Source organism: Diadema setosum, chromosome 19 (genome assembly GCF_964275005.1).
Source record: "Diadema setosum chromosome 19, eeDiaSeto1, whole genome shotgun sequence".
NCBI classification, from domain to species: Eukaryota; Metazoa; Echinodermata; class Echinoidea; order Diadematoida; family Diadematidae; genus Diadema; species Diadema setosum.
The window spans coordinates 17,176,856-17,192,905 of record NC_092703.1 but is presented as its reverse complement, the minus strand read 5'-3'; the positions used below and the strand labels follow the sequence as shown (position 1 = coordinate 17,192,905).

General features: G+C 39.6%; 1 protein-coding gene across 1 annotated transcript; it reads left to right on the top strand.

Moving 5' to 3' along the window:
• The first annotated feature begins 165 nt into the window (after positions 1-165).
• Positions 166-10,566, top strand: LOC140243040 (uncharacterized). Its single transcript, XM_072322780.1, has 6 exons — positions 166-221; positions 4,012-4,168; positions 4,889-5,008; positions 8,299-8,436; positions 9,412-9,540; positions 10,324-10,566. Exons 1-6 carry the CDS (start codon positions 166-168, stop codon positions 10,564-10,566), a joined length of 843 nt encoding a protein of 280 aa, XP_072178881.1.
• Positions 10,567-16,050: the final 5,484 nt, after the last annotated feature.

Genomic DNA, 16,050 nt, shown 5'->3' with positions numbered 1-16,050 from the left:
GTGATACAGTGTACAATGCAATGCAATGACGTGAACCTCCACTTGTCAACGCGACTCGCTCGCTAGATCCTCCTTGGTCACTGATGTGCCCTAATATCTATCGTTTTACTTTTTTTCAGGGCGTAGGGCCTAGTAATACTTGTTCCACTACTTTTGACAAAAAATATGAAGAAGAAACACAAAGGGAGGAAGCAGCCGGTGACTGCGCTCAATTTCAAGAGGTGAGTGAGTAAAACGAGTTTTGCTAATTAATTTAATGACCAGTCCCACCCATATCATTTTGTGTTCGCTAATTGTACACCCTGTAAGCTGGGCTGCAGCTGTAACGTTTTAGGGTGGTGTATCCAATTACCGGACGCTTTTTTTTTTTTTTGGTGGCTTTGAATTCCGTACTCAGAGGATGAAATTTCGGCTAAAAGTAACACCACTGCACTTATTCACAGACTCCTGGAAATTACGAATTCAGCCTACTTATGTCAATTGTTTGCTCCGGTTTTTAGAAAATATGCTTCAAACATACCCCTCTAAAAAAGTTGTCTTTTTGCGCGGTGGCACCCGGTGCAAAATCGCATTGTAAATTTATTACCGGACACGATTTTCGCAATGAAATAATCAACGTCTTTCGCACCTAGTCCTTGCACCAGAATCACCATTCATCCCACAAATCACCGTACACATTCTCACCGAGCGGATGACAAACCAAAAATCGGCAAATGAGGCTCAAATTTCGTATTTTACGGTAAAAATCAAAATGTCTGTCTTGAATATTTTTGTATCTGTATGGTTTAGTCAGCAAAATGTCCAGGAAGACACATCCACGCTAACTTGTTAGAGGAGCACTACGTGTGGACAGGGCGCTACTATTGAAATTGCATCAAATTTTGCTTGAACAGGGACAATGATGGACATTGAACCACTGCTTTGGGGAGTTGGTTCCAGTCTTTAACAGTCGTTATGAAGAAGGAATCCCAGAAAACTGTAGCTCTGTGTCGTTGTTGGATGAATTTTTTATTATTACCTCTGGTGTCACGTGCGTTGGGTTGAACATGATTATACAGGGGGACGTTGACTAGACCGTTTTTCATTTTGTACAACATGCAAAGCCTCTGATGCTTTCTCCTTGTCTGGAGCGATTCCCAGCCCAACTCGGATAATGCCCTTGTAACAGATCCCTCTTCCCTGACCCTGGTATAGGTGTTCATGCAGAATCTGGCTGCCTGCCGTTGGATTCTCTCAAGAGAGTTGATGGAGTGTTTAGTTGTAGGGTCCCAGACGGATGATGCGTATTCGAGTATGGGTCTCACTAGAGCCAGATATGTAGCAGATTTCACTTTCATATCACAATTCCATAAGTTCCTGCGGATGACATTCTGCACATTTTGGGCTTTCTTAAGAACTTGCTGAACATGGGGGTTGTTGGATAAGGTGATGCCCAGATAGGGATGGGACGATATACTCTTTAATTCGGAGTTACAAAATTGATATATGTTGTGGGGAGGATTTCTCTTACCAAAGGTAATAGTACAACATTTAGATGGGTTGAAGTTCATTAACCAAGTACTAGTATCCTGCCAGTTTTCCAGTGATGTTAGGTCATCCTGAAGAATACCGACATCTTGGGTAGGTGAGATGGGTGAGTAAAGTAGACAATCATCAGCAAATAGTCTTGCTTTAGAAGAGACAACATTTGGTAAGTCGTTTATATATAACAGGAACCATAAAGGGCCAGTGACTGTGCCTTGAGGTACACCTGAGGTGACGCTCGCAGATGAAGAAGAATGACCGTTTAGGACAACTCGTTGGGTGCGATTGGTGAGAAAATTCCGGACCCACGTGGATATCTCACCGTCAAGTCCATAATATTTCAACTTAGAGATGAGTCGGCGGTGTGGAACCTTGTCAAAGGCTTTGGTGAAGTCTAACAGTACCGCATCGACCAAGTTGTTTTTATTCAGTTCATTACTGATATCATGTATGGTTAAAATAAGTTGGGTTTCAGTTGATCTCTTAGCCCTGAAGCCATGTTGGTCATCCGAGAGGATATTATGGGATTCAAGGTGTTTCATCACATGGCTATGGATAATGTATTCCATGACTTTGCACACACTACTGAGGTAAGTGAGATGGAACGATAATTGGCGGGACATCTTCTGTTGCCCTTTTTAAAGACAGCAGCAATATTGGCCTCCTTCCATCCCTGGGGGACAATGCCAGAGTTGATCGATGACTGGAAGAGGTCTTGCAGTGGCATAGCTAACTGTTGGGCGCCAATTTTCAGGAACCATGGAGGTATGCCGTCCGGGCCAGGAGATTTGTTGGAGTTCAGACCTTTGAGTAATTTGAGTACTCCATCTTCAGTGATAATAAGATGATCAATCTGTTTGTGTGGACAGTCGCCAAGCAAGGGGACGTTACCGTCAGGTTCGACTGTGAAAACACTTTGAAATTGATCACTAAGTATATTGGCTTTTAGGTGATCTTCGCTGACTATCTTTCCCTCAAAATCAAGATCGGCAACCCCAAAACTTTCTTAATTAAGGCGTTTGATAAAAGACCAAAAACGTTTGGGTTCTTCAAGCAGGTCAGACCCTAAAGTATTCCTGATGTAGGAAGACCGCGATTTCCTAATGAGTTTGTGGGTGGATTTCCTAAAGGATCTGAAAATTTCCCAATCGGCTGATTTATCCGATTTTCTAGCTTTATTGTACAAACGTTGTTTTTTCTTTACCGTACGACACAGGGTTCTGTCAAACCAAGGTAGGTTGAAGAGGGAAGAAGACAATTTATGTGGCACATGGCGTTCCATTGTTGAGAGGATGTTTGATTTAATCTCTTCCCATTTTTTGTTCACATAATCAAAACAATCTTCAGCATTTTTCCTGTTGCAACATGTGAATGGGATTTCATAGAATTTCAGTCACGAAATGTGATTCAAACATGCATATGACGAGGTGCGGGTCACTCAACTATAAATTTGAGGTAAAATGTTAATTTTTTTGTGTTTTTACATTTTTATGTGGCGTTTTTTGCGATTTCGGTCCACACAAAGTTCTGTGAGGCTAATCTACAAAGTCTCGCGCGTACAGAATGTCATTAGTACACAAAAATGTGCTTGTCCGGTAATACCATGCTTGCCTATACTTGGTACATGTGCGTGCTATAACTTAAATTTAAGCGCGGAGAGCTCGAGAGAACCCGCCCAGAGGGAGAGAATGCAACTGTTTCGTGAGAAGTAAAATAAACCTAGGCTCATGCAACCTCCTCATCATGCTGTGTGTGATGCATGATGCGAGATCAGAAGTAGCAGTCCAGTGTAAATTACTAACAGGTTGAACTCTGTGCTCGTCGCTCGGTTTGGTTGTATGGATGGCGATAGTATTCCAACAGTAATCTGCCACCAGGTATGCCGTTTGGCTATATTTACATCTGCCACTGGGAATATACTTTACAAGCCAATACTGGTGTGGCGGTACATTGTGTTTACTGCTGGTGCGTAGCCCCGTCTGTCGCCACTCATAGTCATACACTATAGTATGGGCTTGGGCCTTGGCCATATGGCCGCGTAACCTGGTAATATAAGCGGCGTATGTGCCAACACAGGCTGACGGACAGCACAACCCCCAACAAACGTGCATCCACGTACCAGCCGCATGCACGGAAAGTTCACCTGGAGGGCAAAATAGCGACAGACAGACAGACAGACGTGAGACACAGGACTGGACAGGACACACTCCCAGACGCGACGCGACCTTGACTGTGCCCCGTCCTCCGTCTCTTCCTTAGAGTGCAGCTGCTTATAAGTGGATGCTATACCCATACAATATTCTTAATTTTTTAATAGATAGTACCGGTATTTTGATGGCGCTTACACCCCGCAATTCTCGTCACCTCCGATCAGGGTATAAACATAGGAGCGCTACAGCAGCATCACAGTTGATTGTGTTTAATTGTTATTTATACCTCGAGGTTCATTGATTTCTAACTAGATTTCATTGCATTTTTCTTTGCAAGCGAGAAGAAACAGACGAAGCAGCAAAAGAAGATGCTCATATCCAGACTTCATGTCATTCTCAAAGAATTGGAGAAAGCCAAAGCTAAGCAGGATGACAAACAAGCAGTTTCAGAGAAGACTCTTAAAATCCAGCAGCTGCAGCAAGAAATTGAAGAGGTATTTCATTTCTGAGTTCATTGCATTATATAGTATGTTATCAATGCTAAATGTTTGGCAGTTCCATCAAGTGACTTTGGAAATGATCTGCCATTTGATATAGTACACATTTGTTTTTATAGATCTACATTACAAAGCACCAGCATGAGGTTTGGATGTATATACTATTAAATATTTTGTTTTGAATCTGTTTTGCATAAATTAGTATTGAAAGTTGAATGTCAGTGTCAATAGATAAAAGTTGCATTTGTTTATTCTGGCATGAGATTGCTTGAATATCAAATATGATAAAAAAATTTCTTTCTCTCTTCTTTCTTCTTTAAAACAACAACAACATATGATAAAAATGGCATGTACACATGTAGCAGATCAGAATCAATATCTTCATCATTAAAACATTGCTCCCTGACAATGTAAACATACTTTTTGTGGGCTGCATACACCACAGTACTTAGCTTCTGTAGATCAAATAAAATTTGTAGTCACCAGTTCACTTGCTCTTTACCTAAATTCAAGCAAGTTCATGGAGGCCAAGCAAATGGCAAGTGTATTCATTTCCAGTAAGACAAAGATCTTACTGACATGATTTACAATTATGTATATTGTGTAAGTGACATGTCTTCAAAGGGCTGTAGAGTTAAGAATTGTAAAGGGCTGTTTGTTTTCTTGATGTTTGAAATGATACCAAATCAGATTTCATTGTTTTGTCCATACCCTCAGCTTGGAGGCTTAGACAGGTATCAGCAAAGCTCACTCCACGGGGAACAACTCCATGGCAATGTGAACACATCCAAGTGGGTTTTGGACAAACTGAAGGAAAACAATGTCAGAGCCAAAAAGGTATTTATAAGTCACTTTCTATACAGTAATTTCTGTCTGAAAAAGCATTAAAGAAATATCCATGTTTCTTTGCATGAAGAGTAAGTGCAGCATTTCTGCTCTGTTTCATTCACCCTCTTCTGACACACAGGGATTTGTAGAAACTCACTGAATGACACAAATAGATATAGCCATATTCATTGTAATCTTCACCATAACATGTGAATTTTCTTCACAAAAATATATAGACATTGCTGGGTAGGATTTCTTGAAGTTCAAGTCAGGCCTTGAAAGAGCAGATTCCCTGCTTTGAAATTATGTATATCAATAACTTTTCAATATTGGACATCCCTACCTAGCTGAACCTTATGCAAGGTCACATGAAATTTCAAGCAACAACCAGTTCTTTTTTTTTTTTTTAAGAAAAGGGATGAAAATTAAATCCTGTATTTTCCAACTAAAATATCTTTGCACCAGAACATTTAACGAATGTTGGTTTTTCTGGAATTATAAAACAATGTGTCAGCACAGTCCACTAGTTTGAGTCATTGTGTGCCCATACAGTGAATTAATTATACCTGACTTTTTTTTTTCTTTTTTTTTTTTCTAAATATAACTATACTTAAAACTTGATCTTACATGTATCATTACCTTCCCAAAAATTTGAGTGATATCTCAACATTCAGTGTTTTTATAATCCCAGAGTATCACCCATTCAAAATAAAACTATCACAGATACGGGAAAAAGCACTTTCTTTGGCCTGCCAATCAAATTATAAAAGCAAATAAGATTGCAAATTAGCAATGAGCTTTCGTTGATACTAAACTGATAATGGTATGTCAGGGCTCCACACTAACTTTTATTTTTGGTGGCCCGAAGGCAAACATCCGACCTTTTTTGGTGGCCCGATCAGGCCACCAAATTCTTAATTTTTGAAATTTTGGTGACCCGACGTACGTTTTTGTCGAGCCCACCGGAGGGGAGGGGAGACTAAGGGATCGTCTGCGGCGTCTCTCCGTCCGTCGTCCATCTGTCCGTCGTCCGTCCGTCCGTCTGTCCGTAACGCTACAAAAACTTCAATAACTCTTTACTCTGGGCTTCAATTGCAATCAAACTTCGAGGGAAGAGGGGTCATGCAAAGTTTCACATTTTACCATATATGAAGGTCACCTCAAGGTCAAAGCTCACAGGCAGGGGTCAATGAACTTTAGGGCCCAATGTTAAGTTTTTATGGCGCGTTTCTACTATGGGTCATAACTTTTGATCCATATAACTCCATTTGTGACCAAACTTGGATGGTAGATGTCCCTTGGGAAGTGGATGGTCACCACAAGGTCAATGGTCACAAGCATGGGTCAACAAACTTTTAGAGCCCAATGTTAAGTTTTTATGGTATGTTTCTATCATGGGTCGTAACTTTTGATCCATAGGTCCATTTGTGACTAAACTTGGATGGTAGATGTCCCTTGGGGAGTGGATGATTACCACAAGGTCAATGGTCACAAGCATGGGTCAACAAACTTTTAGAGCCCAAGGTTAAGTTTTTATGGCACATTTCTATTATGGGTCGTAACTTTTGATCCATAGGTCCGTTTGTGACTAAACTTGGATGGTAGATGTCCCTTGGGGAGTGGATGATCACCACAAGGTCAAAGGTCACAAGCAGGGGTCAACAAACTTTTAGAGCCCAATGTTAAGTTTTTATGGCACATTTCTATTATGGGTCATAACTTCTGATCCATAACTCCATTTGTGACTAAACTTGGATGGTAGATGTCCTTTGGGGAGTGGATTGTCACCACAAGGTCAGTGGTCACAAGCATGGGTCAACGAACTTTTAGGGCCCAATGTTAAGTTTTTATGGCGCGTTTCTATTATGGGTCATAACTTTTGATCCATATAACTCCATTTGTGACCAAACTTGGATGGTAGATGTCCCTTGGGAAGTGGATGGTCACCACAAGGTCAATGGTCACAAGCATGGGTCAACAAACTTTTAGAGCCCAATGTTAAGTGTTTATGGCGCATTTCTATTATGGGTCATAACTTTTGATCCATACAATGTAACTCCATTTTTGACTAAACTTGGATGGTAGATGTCCTTTGGGGAGTGGATGGTCACCACAAGGTCAATGGTCACAAGCATGGGTCAACAAACTTTTAGGGCCCAATGTTAAGTTTTTATGGCGCGTTTCTATTATGGGTCATAACTTTTGATCCATAACTCTATTTGTGACCAAACTTGGATGGTCGATGTCCCTTGGGGAGTGGATGATTACCACAAGGTCAATGGTCACAAGCATGGGTCAACAAACTTTTAGAGCCCAAGGTTAAGTTTTTATGGCACATTTCTATTATGGGTCGTAACTTTTGATCCATAGGTCCGTTTGTGACTAAACTTGGATAGTAGATGTCCCTTGGGGAGTGGATGATCACCACAAGGTCAAAGGTCACAAGCAGGGGTCAACAAACTTTTAGAGCCCAATGTTAAGTTTTTATGGCACGTTTCTATTATGGGTCATAACTTCTGATCCATAACTCCATTTGTGACTAAACTTGGATGGTAGATGTCCTTTGGGGAGTGGATGGTCACCACAAGGTCAGTGGTCACAAGCATGGGTCAACGAACTTTTAGGGCCCAATGTTAAGTTTTTATGGCGCGTTTCTATTATGGGTCATAAGTTTTGATCCATAACTCCATTTGTGACCAAACTTGGATGGTCGATGTCCCTTTGGGAGTAGATGATCACCACAAGGTCAATGGTCACAAGCATGGGTCAACAAACTTTTAGAGCCCAATGTTAAGTTTTTATGGCGTGTTTCTATTATGGGTCATATCTTTTGATCCATAGGTCCGTTTGTGACCAAACTTGGATGGTAGATGTCCCTTGGGAGTGGATGGTCACAACAAGGTCAAAGGTCACTGGCAGGGGTCAACGAACTTTAAGGGCCCAATGTTAAGTTTTTCTGGCACATTTCTTTTTTGCCATAAATTTTTACCCTTTTATATCTCTTTTTATCTGTTATATCTCTTTTTTTTTTTATCTGTTATATCCCATTTACGTACAATTTCTTATACGCGAATGGGTGAGACACATTATGGCACTTGCCTTGTTGGTGGCCCCGGGCCACCGGGCCACCGGGCCACCGTTAGTGTCGAGCCCTGGGTATGTATGTATGTATGCATACTGAAAAAGCTGCACACAAGGAACTTGCACATTTTTATAAGGAATGTCACATGTATGCCCTAGTATGTATTATCGTTCTATTTTATTTTGATCATTGTTATTATTGGGTTTTTTTCGTCAAGGGGTCAAAATTGAAGCTGCTAGACGTCGGAGCTGTGAGACTGAACTACACCAAGCAACAGAAATGGTTAGAAACAGACGCTGTAGACCTCAATCCACAGGCACAAGACATTAAGAAAGCCAACTTCTTTGAATTCAAGGTATTGCTAGAGCTGTGTGTCTCTGTTGTGCATGTGTGTGTGTGTGTGCTTAGGGAATCTGTTGATTTGAAAATGCATAATTGTAAGAACCCTATGATTTTTTAAGCAATGTTTCATTTTTACATTGACCTAGAAATATTCCCAAAAGAAGGGTTTCTCTAAATATTAGCATCCATCAAAAGCTAGTATTAGCTCTTGGAAAGGAATATTCATCAGAAAAGTTGCTCTAATAGTCATTTATACAATTTCTCTTACTCTCAAATTACTCTCATTTAATCATGCTTGTGGACTGTGTGTCACCAACAGAAGTAGCTACTTTGTGTGATTTCTTTAGTAACAATGATATTTGAAAAGATTTTTTTTCTTTCTTCAAAGAAAAGCACTGTGATTGTGTCTACTGAGAACACTTATTCACCCCCTTGCTTTCCTTGTCCCTTATATATCTGGGGGAAAAATGCACTTCTTATGTTGGACATAAAAAGAAAACAAGTAGAAAATCTTGTTAGTGTTTTAACAGTTTCATGCAGTATGCTTTGCTTTTGCCATGGAGCTGAAAAATCCTACTGAGTATATTCTGTAACTCTCAATGATTATTGTTAAGATCACATTGGTCTTTGTTTCTCTGTAGAAGTTTTCTGGAATTCTAGTGTTGTGGCAGGAAAGTGCGAGGATTTGCTAACCTTTTCATGCATAGGGACCAAGGATACAGCATGTGCTGATTGACCCCTTGGGGAGGAAAATAATATATTTGAAAGGTAGCAGAAGAGGAAATGTAACTCATTCAAATCAATGAGATACACTCTCCAGGTGTCTTATCTGGTTTGCCCTACATGTTCTTTTTTTAACCTTATTTTTGTAGATATCCTTTTTTCTTTGTTTAAATCAGGGGTTCTCCTTAGTGTAAGAAGACATTTGATGAATTTTAGTCCGAACATGCAGCCTTTTGCTTCTCGTTTTCCCTCTCACGCTGTCTAGGTCGGCGAGAAAGGCATCTATGACATCATCGTCCTCAGTCTTGTCCTGAACTTTGTCAGTTCGCCAGCACAGCGTGGAGATATGCTGAGAAGATGTAGGAGTCTTTGTGCTGATAGTGGCCATCTCTTTGTAAGTTAGTAGTTGTCCTATTTGTAATATGCAATTTTCCAAGAATTAATGCTGGCCAAAGTCAAAGTGCTTTTCTCTCAATTTGGTCTTATACCATGCACTCCCGTTGTAACAGACACATTTATAACAAAATTCCGGTGACAACGAAATAAAATTCTGGCTGCAAAATTATCTGCTCTGTTTTTTTATTGTTTATTTGTTCAGTTATAAACAAATTTTGATAAAACGAAAGAAAATTAACGGTCCCGAGGACTCCGTTATAACAGGAGTCCATTGTACATCCTTTTTCTCCTTCTGTAACTTACACTTTCACACCCAAAAGCATGCTTATAAAATTGGAACTGAACCAAGGTTACTGATACATGTAACATGTAAACCCAACGATCATTTGTACATGGTTTAGGAGAAAGAAATTTGCCATTAAACTGTATACAAAAGCTGCTGATGTATTATTTGATGTTGTCACTGGTGTGGCTAAAAGAAAGGTTTCCTCTATTTCTGCTTGTATTTCATCCAGTTTTCTTGACTTTATTCTCTAAAATTTATTCGTTGCTCATCACTGGAAGTTACCACATTAAAAATTGTTACTAATTCTTTGTTAAATGTACAATGTCTAATTAAGCTTTTAAGTAAACATATGTGCCTACCTTTTTGATGGAAAACTGAAGATAACAAATAATACTGTTGGATGATTGTCAAAGTTTTTAATGTGTAAATGCAGTACAACCCACTATGAATGTTTCTGTCAATACATTCAGAGAAATGTCATGTATCTATATACAGGTTGTCCTTCCTCGGGCTTGTCTGGAGAATGCACGCTATCTGGACCATGACCTCTTCCATGAAATGATGGCTAGCTTGAACTTTGACCTTGTGACCCACCATGACAGCAAGAAATTGAGCTACAAGATGTTCAGGAAGTTTGAGAGAAGGAAAGAGACGGGCCTCTCCAAGAAAAGTGCGTTTCCAAAGCATGAAGTTAGAAATGGAAAGAACTGCAATAATTTTTGCATTGTTCTGAAATGACACTGGAATAACATGCTTTGATAAGCTTAACAAAACTTGAATGAATAGGGAGTGATGCAGGAGGTGTAAGGAACATGGCTCTCCTGGCCTTTCTCACTGTGAAGTCTATGCACAAAGACAAACAAATGTTAATTGTGTCCGACTCAAAAGACTTCCATGGCTTACATGTTGTTGGAACAGAGAGACTAGTCAATTTTTGATCCTTCTCTAGCATCAAAGGAATTCAACCACAGCAATAGAGTGTGTATGAAATAAAACTCTGTTCCTCTAGCAGTCCCTGAGTGACAGTCTTTCAATTCGCAGTATTAGAAATTTGATTTCCTTTCATCTTCTGGGAACAGAAGTACACTTGCCCCCCCCCCCCCCCTCCCCCCCAGAAAATAATGAAATGGATTCTCCCTCAAGGTCCATAGCAAATTTGCCAATATTCTTTGTTACTATCATTTTGAGTCACTTGAAATCACCTTGCTCTGATGTTTCCTTAGTAAGGATGAGTTTTGTCATTTTTTTTTTGTTGAACACATCCATGGATTTGACGATGGAATGTCTGTTCATGAGCCCCAATATCTGTTCAAATACTATTTTCCAGTCAAGAAATGTCAGTCAGATCTGACAAGATGTCACATCCGTTTCTTTACCTCTTGAACCATGACTTCTTGATGGTAGGGTCCTCCAAGGAGGCTTAAATCTCCACCCTATACTTTGTCTTAGGCAGCACTCTCTCATAGGATCGTGATCTAACTGCAGGTTCACATGATTTATGGCATTGTCAGCTTCCTGGAGCAAGTCGCATTACAGCTTATCGGCATTGATCAAGCCCCACTCGTACTCACAGAATGTTTAAGGGCTTGTTCGAGAGGCATCAGGTGATGAGTCTGGTATGCAGATCAGATGAACAGCTCTTGTCACTGTACACATGGAGACTGCACAATAGCCTTGATGGTAGTATTTCAATTCATTCAACCTGATGTTCAGTGGTCCCAGATATAATCAACTAAGGTGGTGTAAAATGGACGTGAACAATGACTGACCCAGCCACAAGTCATGAAGGTCTGACATCTTCTGCCAAACCAGGTTGCTCCCTTCTCTCCTGCAGACAAAAGTTGTTTTTTTTTCTTTTTTTAATGGGTAACACAATGTACATAAACAATCTATAATTGGGATGGAAATGATAATGGGATGATGTATATAAATACACCTGGGCCATATCTTCTAATAGTAACATTGTTGGTATCTTTGGCAGTTAGGCAGATTTCTTCCCTTCTTTGCAAACATTACTCCTCGAGCTTCTTCAGTGTTTGTCTGTGTACTTGTGTGATCAAAGAGAAAGAAAAGTAGATCTTTCAAGTGATGCCAAATCTTCATCACACATTTTTGACACTTCAGTTGACAGGATTAAAAGGTGGATATTATGATATTAGCATAGAACTTACAAGTTTCTCAGGCTGTTTTCTTCCCTTTGTACAATGGGTATGGTGTCATATGAATCTCGCACACAATTGCAAGAAATTTACTACTGAGTACACTAGGCCTTTATATCGTTCAGGTCTAAATTCTGAAATAGTGATCCAGCTACTTCTGAACAAATTGATAAATTGTTCTGGAAGGAACGGTAATTATATAATACTACTGGAAATAAAAATCATCAAGGTTAGGTTCATGCACTGTAGTAATCACACACATTTATGTATTTGCCCTGTATTTGCCCACTATGTCTAAATTTTAACACTAGGTTTGAATTACAACTGTGGCCTCACACGGCATCTGGTCAGGCTACACACTCTCTCTCTCTGTTCTGCCATGGACGTCACTGCCCGTTGGCGATCACTGATGCAGTAAGCCTCCTCTATTGTCGCGCGAGTGATGTATGTAATGTTGATGCTCTCTTGCCAGCTATCCCAGCCATTGTGGAAAGGAAACTGAGTCGTTGTCGTCCGCGTGGTCTCTTTCTGTTTGCAAATCCAGTCAGGACTAGATGTTCCGTTTGCCTTTTCTGCATGACGTGACCTAAAAACATCATCTGGCGTTTCCTGATGGTCAAGAGCAGCTCATGTTCAGCCGGCACCATTTCTAGCACTTCTATGTTTGATTTTCTCTCTGTCCATGATATTCTCAACATTCTCCTGTAGCACCACATCTCAAAACTTTCTATCCTGTGTCTCGTCGCTTTGTTAATTGTCCATATCTCTACATATATAAAAACTGGACTGTTGCAAATATGCACATGTGTGGATATGGCTTCATATCCAATATCTTAACTCGGGCATTCACCTCCCTCCCTTGACCATGATTCACGAGGCAGCCGAGTCTATCACCAAAAGTGCACTCATAAGTAGCATCAAGAAAGAAAAGCACATGTATACAGTATCAAATGTACAATCAAAAGATAAAGTACATTTATGGTCCACATAATGCATTCTTATTCAAAGGTGATATGCATAGCAAATAGTGATATATATAGGGAGTGACAAATAGATAAATGAATAAATAACCACTTTCTTTGGCTGCAGGATTACTGTTCTTCCTGGGGGCCCTGCACATATAATCATAACAGAAAACAAAACAGTGACACACACACATCAGCATATGTACAGTTCTTCCAGTGAACATCGATACATACAATCACACAATAACTATTCACTGACATTTTATAAACATACTAATCAAACAAACATTAATACTATGGTGGGCCTACATTTTCATTATAACCAAAAACATTAAAAAAACATTTGAATAAAAAATTGTCGCTTAACTCTTTCACTACGAAATTTCAGTTTCCGAATTTTCCCATATCTGTACGGAATGAAATGCAGGAAATTAGGGAAAAATAGGGGATATATAGGAAAAGCATTGTAAGTTTTTAATTGGTGTTTAAAAGTATATATATTCGGAGGTCTTGAATAGAAAATATAGTCATTCAGCCAATTAAACCTAGTTCAAGGAAAGTGAACATTCAACATTTGTAACAATCATGTTATCTTAAAATTTTACTCATTATGTTAAACTTTCATCACACATTGTCAAAACGTTTAGACCTATTAGGAGAATCATGCATGATGGCGGAGGCATACCAGTCGCCATAGCGACATTTCTATTTTGTTTGTTTTTCCAGATGCTTGTCTTGGAATTAAAGGCAAGTACAATGTATAATGAGCAGTAACAGTTGAACAATATAATTGTACAACCAACCCCTTTTTAATGAAGCACTGTAATATCTTTATCACAGGATAAGCAAAAAACATATAGATAAAGGCTATAATAAATCACAATCATATTTCTACATGCTTAATTTTACCTGAATATCTTTGATTCTTTCTGGAATGATCAAGTCTTCAGGAGGAAGTATCACCCACCACCAAATTACAAGATGTGCCCAAATGAGCGGACCCTTCAGAAGGGAACTTGACACTATCTTTACAGATTCCGGACTTGTTGACATGAGGGAGAACACAAGAGGAAAAAGAACATATATGTACGATAAGGATATTGAGCATTTCACAGGAGAATTCCAACCTGATGCCCTATTTGACTACATTCCAGGCAGACGGCACTTAGCTTTTTGTGCATTTGAAGTGAATCCATCGGTGCAAAACCCTAAGAAGTTGGGTCAGAAGTTGCAAAATCTGTCACAGACTTTGGACATGTGGAAAAACATTTCTTGCTCCAATGAAATTAAATAGACTGACAACTTTAGCAACAAGTACATTCCAAAACATATATTTGGGTGATGTTTGATAATGATTCAGTTTGAAAGAGTGTATTAAGAAGGAGCAATCCATCTGAGTCAAATGACATTGATCAGTATTATAAACTGACATGAATGATGGAGGAAAGAAACACATTTGAAATTGCTAAATGTTTTGAGCTTAGAAAACTTTTAAATGGTTGAGAAGAAGGGAGGATCAGAAACTGATGTACTCGATTTCAGTTGCACCAATGCAATACAAATTACTTGATACAGACTAATTTAGGATAATGAGTTTGGAGAAATCAAATGTCGGGTCTTCTGGACGTTCTTCCTTGAGAGAGGTGAGGTTACACTGATTCATGGCAAACAATGCCGCAGTCTGAATTTTGGTGTGAGATGGCACTCGTCTCTTTCTGAGGAAGGAATTTCAAAATTCCTTCTCTGAAACATCTGGTTCTTCTGAGAACGTCGTGGAGGAGCTCCATCAGTACTGTGTCAACTCTCCCCGAGTCCAGAGCCGAAGGTTACAGGTACATCTTTGCTTCTGCCTTCCTCCCATCTCTTCCAGCTCTTCCGACCTCTTGCCAGTATGCCATTATGTCCCCTGCCGCTCCCCAGAGGATGACATATGTGATGTCGGGAGTGTCTATCCCTAATCCTAAGCGATGGTAGTGACAACACAGCAAAGTTTGCTGTCTCTTTCAGGCATGGATTCCGTTATTCATCTCTGCGAATGGGAGTCCGTACTCCCATGGTACATTTCACATAGTCTTTCGGCTGGAGGCATATTGCCTAATTCTGTGTGGATCCATCCCCAAATCTGAGTCACGTGATCTATGTTACGTATGGATCAAAGAGTATAGAAAGGACATTTTCAGGAAGATGAGTTTTATGAAGACTTAAATCTGCATGTGAACAATCATGTACTGTATACGCCATATATTTCGGCGTATACAGTATTTCTTTGCAGTGACATTGCCATGCTTTCTTTTGTATCTTGTAGGAATAAGAAGCTATTCCTTTTTTCTTCTTGCCGATACAATAGTAGTAATACTTGTTAAACCCCAAAGAGCCCAGCTGATGTGGAGGCAGGGTGCACTCCGGTGCTTAGTTTGGGATCAACCTTGTGACAACAGAGTTCATGGTTCCTCAGTACGTACTTTTTTAATATGGGTTGTGGGCATCAGTGTCATTCAAGAGATATGCAGTTATATTCCCTATGCAGTATCAATTTTAACAGAAAATCTAAAGAGTATCAACCTCCACTGCCCTCCCCTCCCAAATAGTATATGACTATTTAATATCATTACCTGGCATAGATTATGGCCTTGGGAATTCTCTCCTTGTGCACCTTGAGCAATGCCACATACCACTTCAGGGACTCTTGAAATTCCCTGATGTCTGCTCTTTGTTCAGACAAGTAGATGTTTGGTCTGAAAGAAAGAAAATATGTGTATAACCATTTGAATCAAGAAAGCTGTCTTCCATGCTGTATAGCATATTTTGATTCTAATGAATATTTCAATTATGAAATAAGATTAAAGGTAGTGCGTAATGATGTATGGTTTACATCATGTCTCAAATAGTGCCCATTATATCCTTTTCTGTCTTCAGATATTAGATTGTTAAAAATTATAGAGGTATACAAAACCAAGAGGAGAGTAGAAATAGTTTCTAGAAGGAAGAAAGAAAATATCATTTGCCATGAAATGATAGCAGCCACATTCCTTGTCTTTCAACATTCACTTTATCAGGATTGCATAGTATGATGTTCTGTATTTTGCAAGTTTACATGC

Coding starts and splice junctions, on each gene's coding strand:
- LOC140243040 (XM_072322780.1), top strand. CDS start 166: ATGAAGAAGAAACACAAAGGGAGGAAGCAGCCGGTGACTGCGCTCAAT. Junction 222..4,011: donor ACTGCGCTCAATTTCAAGAG/GTGAGTGAGTAA, acceptor TTTCTTTGCAAG/CGAGAAGAAACAGACGAAGC. Junction 9,541..10,323: donor CTGATAGTGGCCATCTCTTT/GTAAGTTAGTAG, acceptor ATCTATATACAG/GTTGTCCTTCCTCGGGCTTG.